General features: G+C 48.2%; 1 protein-coding gene across 1 annotated transcript in view; it reads right to left on the bottom strand.

Annotated features, from left to right (window-relative positions):
* Positions 1-18,032, bottom strand: part of LOC141121731 (uncharacterized) — a 212,966-nt gene that overhangs the window by 84,515 nt on the left and 110,419 nt on the right. The window contains exons 10-14 of the mRNA XM_073611442.1: positions 15,029-15,152; positions 14,815-14,912; positions 14,498-14,725; positions 14,210-14,407; positions 13,938-14,079 (exon numbers count right to left, since the gene is read on the bottom strand). Coding sequence (XP_073467543.1) covers positions 13,938-14,079; positions 14,210-14,407; positions 14,498-14,725; positions 14,815-14,912; positions 15,029-15,152 — 790 coding nt within the window. The remainder of the gene's footprint in view (positions 1-13,937; positions 14,080-14,209; positions 14,408-14,497; positions 14,726-14,814; positions 14,913-15,028; positions 15,153-18,032) is intronic.

Genomic DNA, 18,032 nt, shown 5'->3' on the forward strand with positions numbered 1-18,032 from the left:
ACATTTACGGCCCAGAAGTCAAGCAGTTCTGTTTTAAATTGGGAGTCTACTGCAGTGTCTGAAATCCAAAATCTGGAGAGCCTCCATATCTATTCTACTGTGCCCAGGGAAAGGTCCAAGGACAACAACAAGGGTGCATGGTCGGAGATTCCCCTAGGGAGTATTTGTATGTCCGTGACCCGTGAGAGGACCGGGCTCCCTGCAAAGACCAAGTCTATGCGGGAAAACGTTCTGTGAGAGGCCGAGTGGCATGTGTATGCCATGGTCTGGGGGTGACGCCACCTCCAGACATCCATCAGGCCACAGGTATCCGCCCACTCAGCCAACCCAGGGCAATGATGTCCCGCAGGAGTTAGCCTGTCAAAGTCCGGGTCAGGGACCAGATTAAAACCACCCAATAAAACATTATTGTCATATGCAAATTCAGCCATCTTGCCGGTGATCTGATTGAGCACCAGCAAGGAAGCCGGAGGAGGCAAATATAAGCCCACAATAGTCCACGTTAGAGAATATATTTTAGCATGAATAATAACATACCGACCGTCAGGGTCCAGGGCCGAGTCCAGAAACCGAAAAGGAAGTGATTTCAATATCAGAATAGTAACACCCCTAGAGAAAGTGGAGTGCATAGAGTGGTAATGGTGGCCCACCCATGTTTTTTTTAGGGCCAGAACCCTACGTCCTGTTAGGTGTGTCTCTTGGAGCACACATATATGTGGGTTATAAGTTTTAATGAATTGGAACACCAGGGAACGCTTGACCGGGGAGTTCAGTCCCCTGGTGTTCCAGGAGATGATGTTAAGGGAGGACATGTCTACCAAGAATAATAAGAGTGATAGGAGTAATGCTGGTCACGGTTCCTGAACTGGACCCCGGGACCCGAAATGGACACACCTGGAAATGCTGATAAGTCAAGTATTTTGGTACAATTATAAAACAAAAACAAAACCAAACTAAAAAATACAGGAAGAGGATATCAATATCTAAAGTTGATAAAACTTGCCCCATTATGCCGTGTACACACGGTGGGACTTTTCGTCTACAAAAGTCCGACGGACGCCGACGGACCAAATCTGGTGGACAATCCGATCGTGTGTGGGCTTCCCCGGACTTTCAGCGGACTTTTCCAGCCGCAAATCTGACGGACTTTAGATTTGAAACATGCTTCAAATCTTTACGTCATAACTACGCCGGACCCAGAAATCCGCTCGTCTGTATCCTAGTCCGACGGGCAAAAACCCACGCTAGGGCAGCTATTGGCTACTGGCTATCAACTTCCTTATTTTAGTCCGGTGTACATCATCACGTACGAATCCGTCGGACTTTTGTGTGATTGTATGTAGGCAAGTCCGTTCGTAAGAAAGTCTGCCGCAAGTCCGTCGAAAGTCTGTCGGACAGGCTGTCGGACTTTTGTAGCCGAAAAGTCCGACCGTGTGTACGCGGCATTAGGGGAACTTTTGCCACCCCCCCACCCCACCCAACCCCCCAAAACTGGGGCGGGTTTCAATCCCAAACTTATTCAGCTCACCGGCTGCAACAGGGGGTTCGTGGAAGAGGCGACCCCACCCCCCCGAGGCTTCACACGGGGGGAGGAAGCAGCAGTTCAAGCGGCTTTCCACACACGAGATCTCCGCTTGTGATACAGCAGGCTGTGAGGACCTAGAAAGTTAGACGAAGGGGATTAGCCCATAATGCGGCCTCACAGTAAAGTCGATCCGTCTTTAAGAGGATATACAGAACAAAAACTCCAACAGTCCTCAATGGAACCAGCAAGTGTACAGGAACTGCGTATCTTAACGGTCTCCTGACCAAGTTCTTTGGCAGGGGCATTAACTTAAAGTTTCCCTGGTAGGGATAGTGAGCATCCCCCCTCAAATCCACACACAGCATAGATTGACCTGGGCATAACCTGTGCAACAAAACTAAATCATCAATGTGGTAGTTCGTGTGGTAACTCAGACCTGGGCCCAGGTTATGGTGGGTAAACGGTGAAAAGGGTCATACAACACATACCAGGTAGACCCTCATCGAATCTGTGGTAGGGAGTCCAGCCAGGCAGAGGCCTCTCTCGGTGTAGTAAAGAAACGAGTTGTCTCGCCGTCCTGGACTCTGAGGCGAGCAGGGAAGAGTACACTGTAGTGAATGCTGCGTGATCGCAAAGCCGCTTTAACTTGGTCAAAAGATTTCCTGAATTTCTGGGTCTCTACCGAGTAGTCCGGGAAGATCATCAGCTTAGTGTTCTGCAATCTGAGGTCCCCGACATTTCTAGAAGCCGGAGAACTTCGTCTCTGTCTCTGAAGTTGAGGAGACGGAGAATGAAGGTGCGGGGAGGGGATCCAGGAGGCCCCAGCTTAGGCGGGATGCGGTGCGCCCTCTCCACCGTGTAATAAGGTGACTAGCGCGCCTCAGGTAGCAGGTCATGCAACAGACCCTCTATGAAGGAGGTAGGATTATTCCCCTCCACCCCCTCTGGTAAACCAACAATGCAAAGATTATTACGCCGGTTCCTGTTCTCCGCGTCCTCGGCTCTGTATTCAAGGGCCTTTACTTTGGTTTGAAGCGTACGGAGTGATACCCCATGTTCCGCAATGGTGTCTTCGGTGGTACTCAGTCTTTGCTCCGTCTCGGTGACTCGCAATCTGATTTTATCTATATCTTGGCGGATTAAACCCATATCCAGCTGGACAGCTTCAATTTTTGTTGTTAGCGTGGATTGGCAAGTGGCGATGACCGCCATGACGTCTGCCAGCCAGGGGGGCCAAGAGTCGTCCAACTCCATAATGGTCGTCTGCGAGGCTCTGTGGGCACTGCGCGTAGTAAGATCCTCCGGAGAGGGGCAGGCGGGCGTCTGAGGGGAGTCCAACTGTGGTGGAAAAGTCAACCTCTTACCCCCTTCACTATATTTTGCGCTAGAGTTCCTGCGTCTCATTCAGGTGTTAGGGGGCCCAAGCCGGGCAGTAGTCAGCAACTGATTGTGGGAGCCTGTCTGGAGGGTCAGGGGTAGTCAAGCAGTAGGTATGGGGCAGTGTGTGTCCCTTTAACAGTCTTTCCTCTCACCTGCGGCCTATTTGCAGTCCAGGGTCAGCTCACCCACCCCCATCCGCAGTCCACGGCAGCCGGTTATGTGCAGCAGCAGGGGCGATCTCGCCAGGGGACTCCCGGCTCGCCGCGCGGCCCATCAGGAAAAGCCGCGGCTTCGGCCTAGTCGAGCGGGAGCGCACAGCGGCGCTGATCGCGGCCCAGGAACAAAAATTCTCCTCACTTGACAGGGAGTGCCTGGGTCCCCCCCGATCAGCTGGGGTGAAGTTTGAGGGTAATTAGGGTTGATGGATCCAGATTTGGAGTTCGGATGAGCGGAGCTCTCTAAAAAAGCCGCCGATCACAGCGCCATCTTGGCCACGCCCCTGCACTTCCTTATTTAGTCCATATCTTAGTCATGAATAACAGCGGGGCTGAGCCCCACCAGAGATCAGAGAGTGAGGATGAGGGGAGAACAACCAAGAGGAAGACTGGACTGATCCTGAAACCACCATCATTGGGTTATTTACTCCTCCCTCATTATCATTTTCTGTTTAAAATTCCAAAGTTTGAGGATAATATCACTTTATTATCAACATATAAAAGTCTGTGCTCCAATCAAATCATCAGATATAACATTTCCAGCTGGTAGAAGATGGGTGTAACAAAAGAGAATACATATTATGTTTATATATAGCATTGGGTAGAGGGGAGAGAGCAGAAGTCAGGACTATGTAACCTACAACATATAGTATAACAACAAAAGGGCCAAGGAAAATTCCAAACTTTACTTACCTGTGATGAACCAAATTGACCTGTCTAACAGTATGCATTAAAAACAGGGGTTTAGTCTGCAGACACTAGCAAATACATGCATAAGCTAAAGGCCCCATCAAGGCACCCTGTTACCTGTAGTCCCTACCTCTAACTTTTAAGAGGCTCCACAGTGGAAGCAAATACATTCTGATGAATAGATAGAGAGCAGAGGGGCTGGAGGGAGCCCACCCCTCCTTAAAAGTACAGGGGCACACTGAACACCCAGCATATGGCTGCAAAGGTGTCAGTGCGTTACCTGGCCAATATATCAACAGAACAAAAAGTTAGCCACTGCCCTCTCACCTATAACTGGCCTTTTCAGCAAGGAGCATTGGAGGGCAACATGTCAAAAAAGGGCCAAGGAAAAATCCAAGCTCTACATACTGACCAGCCTGCGACCAACCAAATTTACCTGTCCAACAGTATGCGTTAAAAACAGGGGTTTAGTCTTCACACATTTGCAAATACATGCATAAGCTGCAGGCTCCATCAAGGCACCCTGTATCCTGCAGTCCCTACCTCTAACTTTTAAGAGGCTCCACAGTGGAAGCACATGCATTTTAATAAATAGATAAAGGGCAGATGGCCTTGATGGAGCCTGTAGCTTACACATGTATTTGCAAATGTGTGCATACAGATGTGATACAGATGTACAAATCTGTACTGTGCATAGAACTTGCTGCAGCAATAATGACATTTATAAAGCCAAAAAATAGGATTTTTTAAAACAGCTTACCTGTAAAATCCTTTTCTTTCGAAGGACATCACGGGACACAGAGCCACAGTAATTACTGATGGGTTATATAGGTATCACTGGTGATTGGACACTGGCACACCCTATCAGGAAGTTCAACCCCCTATATAATCCCTCCCCCTTGCAGGGATACCTCAGTTTTGTAGCCAAGCAATATAGTGTATTAGAAGAGGGGCGGGACCTCTGTGTCCCGTGATGTCCTTCGAAAGAAAAGGATTTTACAGGTAAGCTGTTTTAAAAAATCCTATTTTCTTTCTCGAACATCACGGGACACAGAGCCACAGTAATTACTGATGGGATGTCTCAGAGCAATGCTACCTGAGGGGGGGGAACCACGACCAAGTAGGGTGCAATCAGACCTGAGGACCCTGTACCGCTGCCTGCAGCACACTACGCCCAAAGGCGATATCCTCATGCCTTCTCACATCCACCTGATAGAATCTGGTGAATGTATGAACTGAAGACCAGGTTGCGGCCTTGCAGATTTGAGCCATAGAGGCCCGGTGATGCACTGCCCAAGAAGCACCAATAGCCCTTGTGGAATGTGCCCCGATCTGAAACGGAGGAATCTTCTGTTTCAAACCGTAAGCTTGAATGATCAACTGTCGAATCCATTTAGAAATGGTAGCTTTTGACGCTGCCTGTCCTCTATTGGGACCCTCTGGCAGCACAAACAAAACATCCGTCTTGCGGATCTGAGTAGTTGCCCCTAGATAGGCCTTAACTGCTCTTACTACATCCAACGAATGTAGAGATCTCTCTTCCGGAGAACAGGGATCTGGAAAAAAGGAAGGTAGAACAATGTCTTGGTTTAAATGAAAATCAGAAACCACCTTCGGTAAAAAACTAGGATGAGGGCGTAGTACCACTCTATCCTTGTGTATAATCAAATAAGGCTCCTTACAGGAAAGAGCTGCTAATTCTGATACTCTTCTAGCAGAAGAGATGGCCACCAGAAAAATTAATTTCCTTGTCAACAAGACCAAAGGAATCTGACTTATTGGTTCAAAAGGCCGTTTCTGTAACACAGCCAGGACCAAATTCAAGTCCCAGGGGTTTAGGGGCGCTTTAACCGGAGGATTAAGACGCATCACCCCCTGCATAAAGTTTCGGACCAAAGAATGCGAAGCAAGTGGCCGCTGAAATAATACTGATAAAGCAGAGACCTGGCCCTTGATGGTACTCAAGGCCAGCTTCATCTCTAATCCCATCTGTAGAAAATCAAGGATTCTACCTATGACATATTTCCTGGGATGCCAACCTCTGGATTCACACCAGGTTATATAAGCTTTCCAGACTCTATGATAAATCATCCTGGAAGCTGGCTTCCTTGCATTAATCAAGGTAGATATGACAGGACCTGAGAGCCCACGACTCTTCAGAACGTGGGTCTCAATAGCCAAACCGTCAAATTTAGCGTTTGTAAGGCAGGATGGAACACTGGACCTTGAAATAACAGGTCTGGGCGTTCCGGTAGTGTCCACGGGGAACCTACCGTCATCCTTACTATTTCTGCATACCAAGTCCTTCTGGGCCAAGCGGGGGCCACCAGAAGTACCGACTTCCTTTCCTGCCTGATCCTGCGAAGGAGTCGTGGTAGTAGCAGAATAGGCGGGAATGCGTAAATCAGTGAGAACCGATGCCACGGAATCACCAATGCATCCGTCCCGCATGCAAGAGGATCTTTTGTCCTTGCCACAAATCTGTCTATCTTTTTGTTGAATCGGGATGCAAAGAGATCTACATCTGGAACCCCCCATCTTTGGCATATGGCCCAAAAGACGTCGGGATGCAGAGACCATTCCCCTGGAAGTAACTGCTGGCGACTTAGATAGCCCGCCTGCCAATTCTCTATTCCCGGGATGAAAACTGCCGATATGCATGGCACATGCATCTCTGCCCAGACTAAGATCTGGTTCACCTCTTTTTGAGCAGCTCGGCTCCGGGTGCCTCCCTGATGATTGACATAAGCCACTGCTGTGGCATTGTCGGACTGGATCCTGACCGGACAACCCTGTAGCCTGATAGTCCAGGCTTTTAGAGCTAGATGTATCGCCCGGATCTCCAGAATGTTGATGGGTAAGGTCCTCTCTGTCTTGGACCATACTCCTTGGACCGCAGCCTGTTCCAGAACTGCTCCCCAACCTGACAGACTGGCATCTGTTGTTACCACCGTCCAGGTAACCAGTAGAAAGGATTTCCCCTTCTGCAGGTTTTCGGGTATGAGCCACCAATTGAGGCTGTGACGCACCGCATGCGACAGGTGCATCGGAAAGTCTAATGCCTGAACCTTCTTGTTCCAGGTCGACAGAATACTGTGTTGCAGCATTCTTGAGTGAAACTGAGCATAGGGAACTGCTTCGAATGAAGACACCATCTTCCCTAGTAGCCTCATACAAAGGCGGACTGAGGGACCCTTCTTGGTCCTTACTGTCAGAATCAGCTCTCTCAAAGCAGTGATCTTTGCCTGGGGTAGAAATATTTTCTCCTGGCTTGTATGTATAATCAGACCTAAATATTCCAGTCTTCTTACTGGTTTTAGGAAAGACTTTTCTAAGTTGAGGATCCAACCCAGGTGTTCTAGATACCTGACCGTGGTCCTCAAGTTTCCATTCAAAGAGGCTACCGACCGGTCTATCAAGAGCAGGTCGTCTAGGTATGCTATGACAGCTATACCCTGAGCCCTTAATCTGGCCAGAGGAGGAGCCAAGATCTTTGTGAACACTCGAGGTGCAGTGGCTATCCCAAAGGGCAGAGCCATAAACTGGAAATGGCGCCCTCCTACCTCGAAGCGCAGAAACTTCTGATGAGCAGGAAAAATAGGCACATGCAGATATGCATCTCTGATGTCTATTGATGCCAGAAATTCTCCTCCCTGCAGGGTGGGAACTACTGTTCGAATTGATTCCATGCGGAAGGATTGAATCCTTAGGAATCGGTTCAGATCCCTTAAGTCCAAAATGGGCCTGACATCCCCATTTGGCTTTTGGACCGTAAAAAGGTTGGAATAGAAGCCCAATCCCTGGTCCTTTGCGGGAACTATCATAATGACCTCCTGCGACAAAAGTCGCTCTAACGCTAGAAGGAGCGACTGCTTCTTCTCTGGGTCTCTGGGAACATTTGATCTGAGGAACCGAGGAGAAGGGAATTCCTGAAACTCCAGCTTGTACCCTAAGGTTACCGTGGAGACTACCCATCTGTCCTGGAAGTCCTCCTGCCAGAGCTCTGAGAATTGTCGCAGTCTTCCCCCCACTCGAGTGAGCGGGGGCGCCCCCTCATGCAGAGGTCTTAGTGTTTTGCCTAGTAGGCTTCTTTCCCCAGGACTTCTTTTGTCCCTGGGGTTGACTCTTGTCTCTGGACCCCGATGGAGGCGGCCGTCGAGACTGCCTGGAGGCTGAAGCCCCCGGCGCTGGGGAAAGAGTCCGTTTGAAAGAGGGACGCTTACTCTTCTTCTTGACAGGTAAGAGAGTGCTTTTCCCACAAGAGATTCTCTTGATATAGTTATCCAAGTCCTTTCCAAACAACCTTGCACCACGAAATGGAAACCCAGCCAGTAGCTTCTTACATGGTGCTTCGGCTGACCAATTTTTCAACCATAGGATTCTACGTATATGCACCAACCCCAGTGAAAGACGGGAGGTTTGCACGATAGAATCTCTAATGGCGTCAACCACAAAGCATAAGGCCGCTGGAAGGTTAGCAAACCCCTGGGCCTGCTGTTCAGGTAATACTTTGATGACCTGCTTAACATGGTCTCTTAAGTATTGACAGACTCCAATCGCTGCTATTGCAGGTTGGGCCACTGATCCTGCTAAGGAGAAAACATCCTTCAATAGGGATTCCATCCTTTTATCTACAGGATCCCTGAGCATCTGAGCATTGTCTACAGGACAAGTCAGGCTATTATTTATGGAGGAAATGGCGGCATCAATAGCTGGTATTCCCCACATTTTAATAAACTTTTCTTCCATCGGATAAAGTGTTGAAAACTTTCTCGGCGGAAAAAAACGTTTGTCTGGGTGATCCCACTCAGAATAAATAAGCTTTTCAAGTAAAGTATGAACAGGAAAAGCATGTGCTGCTTGGAAAGGTTTCAGTGACCCCAAAGCAGAAGAGGATTCTTTAGCAGTTTCAGGTATGGGCAACTTAAATGTGGAGCGGACCAATCCAGTGAGGATCTGCACTAAGACTTTCTCCTCTTGGGAAGTCGCAGAGGGTCCCTCTCCACCTGAATCCTCCGAAGAGGAATCATCCATCCCATCCCGATCCTCTGAAAGGGATTCATCTCCTTTATCCCAGAGCTCCTCTGTCTGAGGGTCTTGGGGAACAGAGGAAAGCCTAGTGCGTTTTCTTCCACTGAGTGAAGACGTAATCACGGCCATTAATCTTTCCTCTAGACCATTAATGGTTGAGGAAAAAACCTCTTGTGTAATATATACAGGGGCTGAAGTGCCAGAAGCAGGTGTAGCCCCTGACCCCGATGGCTCTCCCTGGCTAGCCGTCCCTGGCCCATCTTTAGGGGGGAAGGATGCTGCCGACAGGGGGCCCTCAGAACCTGAACGAGATCCCCTAGTGTCTCTGGTTCCTGGGGTGCTTGAACCTCTTCTACCCATAGTGCAAAGCAACAAGGTGTGAGGTATACAAATGAACACTGTCCGCTGAGCGATGTAGTCTGGCTAAAAGCCTTGCTACCCAATGCTCAGTCTGGTGTTACTTCAGTAAATGCTGCCTAGGAGAATGCCTGTGTCCCACCTTACATGCGACCGTCAGCTCTGTGTCTCTCAGAAGGCTGAGTGCACCTGTACAGAGTGCCTTTAATAGCCTGCAGCTGGCCTGAGTGGGAGTCTAAACACTCTGTGCTGACATCCCGCCCCCTCCTCTACCGCCCCCCCCCCCTCGAGTTTTGAAAAAAACGAGCGCTTCCCGCACTGCCGACTCTCCTGTCATGCTCTGGAGAAAAGGCTGGGGATGGGGGGGGGGAAGGAGGGAGACTGGTAACAAGATTTGCCTGAACGGCTATCTTCAGAGATGGTGGCCATCAGGCCACAGAGCCCGGGTGGTATAACCACTTTCTAGACCCCTGTGGCCCCTCTCTAGCCTGGGGGGGGAACATTCAAACATGAGAAATCCCCCCATCCACCTTACCTGCTTGCAGCCTGCTTGATACGCTGGGACATACACAGCGATTACAACACCTGAGACAGACATTCAGCATGTGTAGGTTTGTGCTCTTGGCAGCCCCCGGTGGTCACAATAGGCATAGCATGCATTTACCTTAAAGGAGAAAAGCCACTAGAACTCAAAAATTCTGTGGAATCTCCTCTTACCTTATCCAGCCGCAGGGTGCCGTTTACACAGACCCAATCTTCACCTCTCACGGTGGGCTCCGTTTGAAAAAACCGTCAGAGACTGGGGCCCCCATCAGTAGGGGGATCCAACAGTTCTGGGACCGTAAAGCACCTCGCCAGAAATTAGGAAGTTTAAAGCCATTTTCTGATCTGCGGGGTCCAGCTCTCTAAAAAGAGAAGCATTACGGGTAAAACCTCGTTTCTTCGGACACGAGGCCCGGGTACCATTCAATTCGGCCATGAAAAGACACTTTGAATGGATCCGGTTCGCCTGGCTTGCCCCAGTATAGGATCTTAGGATATTCCCTTTGGAGCTCAGCACAGGACATCTTTACACGTCCATCACCTAAGACACTGGCGTAAAAATTGAGGTATCCCTGCAAGGGGGAGGGATTATATAGGGGGTTGAACTTCCTGATAGGGTGTGCCAGTGTCCAATCACCAGTGATACCTATATAACCCATCAGTAATTACTGTGGCTCTGTGTCCCGTGATGTTCGAGAAAGAAAAAGACATTTTTGCTGCAAGCTTTCTTTATTTTTCAAATATTGGGGAGCCAGTCTGTATGATGAGGCCACAATTTAGTGCACTCGGAACAATATTCGAGATTTTTTTGAATTCTGGTGTCTCTTCCATACACTTTGGATAAAAGTAATGCCCCGTACACATGGTCGGACTTTGTTTGGACATTCCGACAACAAAATCCTAGGATTTTTTCCGACGGATGTTGGCTCAAACTTGTCTTGCATACACACGGTCACACAAAGTTGTCGGAAAATTCGATCATTCTGAACGCGGTGACGTAAAACACGTACGTCGGGACTATAAACGGGGCAGTGGCCAATAGTTTTCATCTCCTTATTTATTCTGAGCATGCGTGGCACTTTGTCTGTCGGATTTGTGTACACATGATCGGAATTTCCGACAACGGATTTTGTTGTCGGAAAATTTTATAGCCTGCTCTCAAACTTTGTGTGTCGGAAAATCCGATGGAAAATGTGTGATGGAGCCCACACACGGTCCGAATTTCCGACAACAAGGTCCTATCACACATTTTCTGTCGGAAAATCCGACCGTGTGTACGGGGCATAACAGGTGGCCAAAAATTGGGCTTTGGGTGTCGGTGGTTCCTTCACAACATAAACCTATAGGGGTACTCTTGATGAAAGAAAGAATTGGCCTTGCTTTCAAAAATTTAAATGATATGCACCTGTCAAACAGGTGTGGAAAATTGGTCTTTGGGTGTTAATTGTGTCCATGAAACCTACACCAAAAAAAATTCTTCCAGATGAAACCAACACCCACAAAGCTAAGCAGCCTAGAAGTCTTGCATATATTCCACATCCCAAAAACACTTAATCAGAGACATCGGCATCAGGAGCTTGATAGTTGCTACTAATCCAGGACTGATACATTTTGATAAATGTCAGCCGGTCCACGGAGTCTGTAGACAGACGCGCTCTCTTATCTGTAACAAAACCTCCAGCAGTACTGAATGCCTGTTCAGAAAGCACACTGGATGCCTAGCAGCTTAATTTCATACTAGACCAGTTCTGGCCAGTGGTCTATTTTATTGACCCAATAACCTAGTGGATCGTCAACTGGAAAGCGTCCAATGTCTGTTTTCGCCCCTAGAAAATCATCCACAATATGAAGTTGTTAAAGCTGACAGCCCAGAGAGCCGAAGACTAAAAATGTTTTGAAATGCATCACTTAGTCGGCTCCCTTCTCCACTGCTTCTCTTTTGACCAACAGAAGCCTCACAACTATGTTTTACATGAGACTGTAACCTACCAGTCGGGAAAGGCGTTACATAAACTCCTCTTTAAGGTGTCCTCAAGAGATTTCATCTTCTGCTCCCTCTGTGGGGAGAGGATGAGTTGTGAGACTTTCCCCTTGTAACGTTGGTCAAGGAGGGTTGCCAATCAATATTGATCCTTCTCCTTGATGCCACGTATTCTTGGGTCCTTTCGCAGGCTTTGAAGCATAAGGGAGCCCATGCACCGCAAGTTTGCGGAGGCATGAGAAGCAGACTCCTCGGGGACACTGATGATTACAGTATCTGGAACTGCCTCCTCCCAACCACCTACTACTCCCAAGGGTTCTGCAGGAATTTAGACGCTGAGCATGTGGGTGGCAGTGACTGATTTTTTTTTTCGCTGCAGCAGAGAAATTTGCGTGCTATAGTCTACAGCTGGTGTTGTGCTACTGGCAGATGTGCTGCAAGGACCTGGGACACCCTTCGCTATATCATCATCCCTGTCAGTGGAGGCTGCTGAGAGGTCATGAAGTATAGCGGGGAAAGACTGAGGTTAGAAGTGAGGAGAAACAAAATTGCTTCCCTTTTGTGTGGCTTTCAGGTGCTCTTGCTAACGGGCTGAGTGGTGGGAGGTTAAATGCCTTGTCAAGCATGTGGTACCCAAATGGCTGGTGTTATTGCCATGCTTGAGGCAATGTTTGCAAATTACAACAGTGCGATCGGCTGCAAATGTGCTAAAAACAGCCCAGACAGCTGAGCTGCGGCAAGTGGGCCGGGAGTTAACAGCTCCACAATCTGGTTGATTAGGGTGGCTGCTCTCTACTCTTCTATGATGGCTGCCTCGTTGGAGTTGGCCCTCACCTTAATTTTCCCTCTCGGCTCTATCCAGCACCCAAGTCATGTCAGTGACCTCATCCCCTCTATCTTCATTATCACTGGAGACAACTTGGCAATATGCTGTGGCTGCGGGAACATGACTGCCAATTTGTGTAGCAGTGTTCTCCTCTCTCTGTAGGCTCATGTTCCTGCCTTCCTGAACCTCAGAACCAACATCTGAATCAAGTAACGGCTGTGCATTATCAAGGAGCAAGTGGCTAATGCTGTGTTCAAATAACTCAGCTGACTCCTCCATGTCTGATGCTGGGGCTATTGGCAGGAATAGCTGTGGACAAGGAGGCAGAATAAGCAACTCTGGCAGCTGCAGTGGACTGCGCACTAGTCTCTGCTTGGGTGACAGAGGATGAGGATGGTTTAGTAAGCCAGTCCACCACCTCCTCTGCATGCTGTGGCTGGATAGCACGGGCAACATCACTAAACAGAGGAAATGATGCCCTGCCTGAGGACTGACCAGGTCCACCTTTGCGTGTGGACACATATGCTGCTGGCCACCTCACAGTGCCATGGGAATGTCCGCCTCTCCTTGTTGGCCTCCCAGACATGATTGGGGGGGGGCGCTTATTAACAAAATGTAATAAAGATGTGGAAATGTGTACATGGATGCACTTTAATCGATGGGATTTGGTGCACTTTAACTTGAGTACTCACTACACAGACACACTACAATATACTGCAGTAAAACTGCACTGAAATATACTGCGTTAAACATGCACTAACACACTGAAATATATTGCAGGAAACCTGTCCTGACAAAATAAACTGGCACTAAAGTAAAAATGAATGGTCACTACACTCACACTGCACTATCACTAGAATCAAACTAATAGCACTGAACAGAGCCCTGTTCTATCGCTCTCTCCACGCCATTATCACACTAAAAATGGCCGCTATTGAAAGAATACTTTTATAGTGTGGGGTGGGACTAACAGCAATGAGCCATGATTGGATAGAGTCATCATTACTTTCTCCAATCATAGCTCCGACAGTGCTCTGTGTCCTGATTGGGTAAAGCTTTCATTGCTTTAACCAGTCAGGGCTTCCAATGCACTGTGTGGCTGTGCGGTGCATTGCGGTCATTTGGCGGTCCGAACAAATGGTCAAACACCTCAACAGTTCAGGTGTTCGTCGAGTGGGCGAACAGCCAGTGTTCAGCCCGAACTCATGCTCCGGCCAAACCGTTTGTCCAACTCTATTATCTGAGAGAAATACAGGAATACAGGACGGGGAACACAGCTCAAGAAAGTGACCAGGGGATTACAGGCTTATATCACCCAGTCCTTGCCCTACTCTGGACCAATCAGTGAGCAGTATGGGTGGAGGAATGTATTTAGTGTTAATGACCCACCTGTGCTGATCTCTGTAGGAGTGTCCTCCTCTATAAATGTCCCCGTTATTCCATCCTCCTCCATAGACTGCTGATCACCCCTCACATACCTCTCTTCTTCTTCTGATTTAACCTCAAATTCTATATCAACTGGATCTCCACTCTAAATCAAAAAAATGAGAGTGAATATCATCTGTAAAATATAAGTTTTATTATTGTGAGATCACATAAAAAAAAAAAAAATCACACATTGTCTCCACGAGTCTGTATTTTATAAGATCCATCCCACTAACCTTGTAACATGTGTGACCTTCCTGTGTGGAATCCCGGGAATACAGAGGATGGGCACATCCCTCTGGCAGGTTCCTGGTATTAGGTGGTTCCATCAGAAACTTGTGTCCTTCTGAAAACTGCTCAATCACTCCATACTCTTCATCCTCCTCTTTATACTCTACTTTAACGCCAATATTATCATCCCCGAGGTTTCCACTCTGAATATATAATAAAACATTGTTACATAAATCATTGTAACAAACATGCTGTCTATAAATCAGAACTACCAATAATTGTCAATCATCTACCTGATGATGGTGAGGGATGGTGTGATCTTCCTGTGTGGAATCCCGGGAATACAGAGGACGGGGACATCTCTCTGGTGGGTTTCTGTAGCTGGATGACTCCACCATGGTGTCCTGGTACAGATTTGTGTGTTCTTTTGGAAAATCTGACTTTTCCATCACCCCATTCTCATCATCCTCCTCTTTTATCTCCTCTTTAACCTCAACTTTAGAATCTCTCAGGTTTCCACTCTGAATATATAATAAAAATGACATCAATGGTAACAATGCAGATAATGTACAGATCCTAATGATACTTTCAGTGATTGTTCCTCATCTACCTGATGATTGTGAGGGATGGTGTGACCTTCCTGTGTGGAATCCCAGGAATACAGAGGACGAGGACATCTCTCTGGTGGGTTCCCATTACTGGATCCATCTGTAGGAAACACACACACTGACTGAATACATTGTTTCTATGTGTTTATCAGATGATGGGGGATCTAGGTGGACCCTCCGTACTGCTCTCTCCTTTACAATAAAGTCTCCTCTTACCCGGTGATGTGAGGGGCGGCTGATTGTCCATCATGACGTCCTTGTAGAGATCCTTGTGTCCTTCTAAATACTCCCACTCCTCCATGGAGAAATAGACAGTGACATCCTGACACCTTATAGGAACCTGACACACACAATGATACAGTCACCATCCAGACACATCCCTTGTCTGTTACTGGATAATGTCCCAGAATTCCCAGCACCGCTCACCTCTCCTCTATGATCTCTCTGGTGACTTCTAGAATCTTCTTTTTATTTCTCTATTCTATCAGGGAGGGAGGTGGAGGCAATGTGATGGTCATATGATCTCCAGACTTCACAGGAGGAAATCTCTAGATTTAGAAATCAAATTAAATCAAATAGTGGAATCAAATGATATTCCCAGAATCCTCCTCACCTCTCCAGTCAGGTCTGTGTTTTATGAATAGAGATAAGAGTGATGTCATGTGACCTCCCAGAATCCTCCTCACCTCTCAGGTCAGGATCACTATTTATTAAAGCCTTACTTCAGACTAAGGAATAATTTACCTACACAATCTGTAGGTTAAATATGCAATTCTTGCTTTATTACATATAACACAGGACAAACAGTCCTACTCTGCTTTGTGAGGATACCAAGAGTCCACCCACATACTAAGAGCATCAGAAAAAAAAAGAGAAAAGAGCCAGAAGGAGGGACATTGGGAGGAGGAGCTGTGAGGTCAGTGTGATGTCATAGGACATATAGACTCTGGATGGAGGGACATTTGGATGGGGAGATTTGAGGGGTCCTCTATATGAGGCTCCTGTGCAAACCAAATCATTGTTCCTGGGTGCGTCCTTCCTCTCCTAAACTGAAGAGTGAACTTTGACCTTTACCATACAGATATCTGTCAGGAATCTGTGAAAGTAAGCTCTCATGTGATCAGATGATGTGCGGAGGAACGGAGTGTAAATAGCAGACAATTTTCTCCAGAGCTCCTAATGGTGGGGATGGATTTTGCTGAGTGCTGGTGCCAAGTTTCCACCCCCCAGGATCACTGCAGGTGTGGAGAAAAGCTGTGTAAGAGGATATGGAGGAGAGATGAGGAGGAGATCCAGGAATCAGGATAAAGGTCAGGACAAGCAACAGACGAGCGCATCCAAGAGATGAAGCCGGGGTCACTACACAGAAAATCAATCCAAGGAAACAACAGGCAGGACGAGGAATAGCAAGAAGGAGCTCAGAGACAAATGAGAATATTGCTCAGGCAATGGGAGATTATCTCAGCATGACTTACATAATGAAGGAGATGAGGGGGAGGGGAGGAAGTCCCCTAAGGCAGGGTTTGACAGATTTGCTTTAAATCTCGGAGCTAGCTAAAAAAGTTATGCCGCGTACACACGGCAGAAAAGGTCCGACGGAATCGTTCCGATCGTGTGTGGGCTTCATTGGACTTTTTCTTCGAAAATTCTGACGGACCTAGAAATAGAACATGTTTTAAATCTTTCTGACGGAATCAATCCCTATCGGGGAAAACCGTTCATCTATATCCTATTCCGACGGACCAAAAATGACGCAAGGGCAGCCATTGGCTGCTGGCTATTGAACTTCCTTTTTCTAGTCCCGTCGTGCGTGATCATGTTCTAAACGATCAGACTTTGGTGTGATCGTGTGTAGGCAAGTCCGTTTCAGCGGAACTCCGTCGAAAAAACCATCAGAGTTCATTCCGACGGAAAAATCGGTCATGTGTACACGGCATAAGGAGACAGTTTTTTTAGTGTTGCATGGATAGTCAGCGCCCGAGGCAAGGCAAGTAATTTGTGAGATGCAGGGTGCAGAATGCAGGACATGGGGTGCAGGAGAAAGGTGCAGGACACGTGGTGCAGGGTACAGGACATGGGGTGCAGGGTACCAGAGAAGGGTGTAGGTCACCTCAGGAAATGGGATGCAGGAGAAGGGTGCAGAATGCAGGACATGGGGTGCAGGGGAAGGGTGCAGAGTGCAGGACATGTGGTGCAGGGAGCAGAACACAAGACATAGCGTGCAGGACATGGGGTGCAGGGTGCAGAACACAAGACATGGGGTGTGGGTTGCAGAACGCAGGACATGGGGTGCAGGATGCAGAAGGCAGGACATGGGGTGCAGGATGCAGGACATGGGGGTGCAGAATGCAGGACATGGGGGTGCAGAATGCAGGACATGGGGGTGCAGAATGCAGGACATGGGGGTGTAGAATGCAGGACGAGGTGTGCAAGGTGCAGAACATGTGGTGCAGGGTGCAGAACACAGGACATGGGTGCAGGACATGTGGTGCAGAACACAGGACATGGGGTGCAGGATGCAGGACATAGGGGTGCAGAATGCAGGACATGGGGGTGCAGAATGCAGGACATGGGGGTGCAGAATGCAGGACATGGGGGTGCAGAATGCAGGACATGGGGGTGCAGAATGCAGGACATGGGGGTGTAGAATGCAGGACGAGGTGTGCAAGGTGCAAAACATGTGGTGCAGAACACAGGACATGGGTGCAGGACATGTGGTGCAGAACACAGGACATGGGTGCAGGTCACCGCAGGACATGGGGTGCAGGAGAAGGGTGCAGAACACAAGACATTCAGAATGCAGGACAGTATTGCAATCCCCCCTACCCTGTGTCCTCCTGCATGTCCTGTACATCTCCCCCAGCAGTGTGTGAGAGCAGAGTGGATGGAGAGGACATCTTGTGTACATAAAGCAGCATGTCCCTCCCTGGCTGGTTTCTTAGCTGGCTGCTTTGCAGGCTTGTCCTGGTTACTCCTGTAAGGACTCTGTAGTCCTGTTTCCCAGCACTCTGTGGTGTCCCGAAGTGGCGCCATGTTGGAGATTCTGTTCTGCTCCTTCCTCTTTAATCCGTCGGAGGACTCTGCAGTAGACATGGGATGAACACCCTCCTGTTCAGTTCGCAGCATAACTCCCCAAACAGGAGAAATGTTCTAACCTGAACGGTGAACCCCATTGAGGTCTATGGGAGCTGAACAGGAAAAATCTAAAGTGCCCATTTTC

Source organism: Aquarana catesbeiana, unplaced genomic scaffold (assembly GCF_042186555.1).
Source record: "Aquarana catesbeiana isolate 2022-GZ unplaced genomic scaffold, ASM4218655v1 unanchor228, whole genome shotgun sequence".
NCBI lineage: Eukaryota > Metazoa > Chordata > Amphibia > Anura > Ranidae > Aquarana > Aquarana catesbeiana.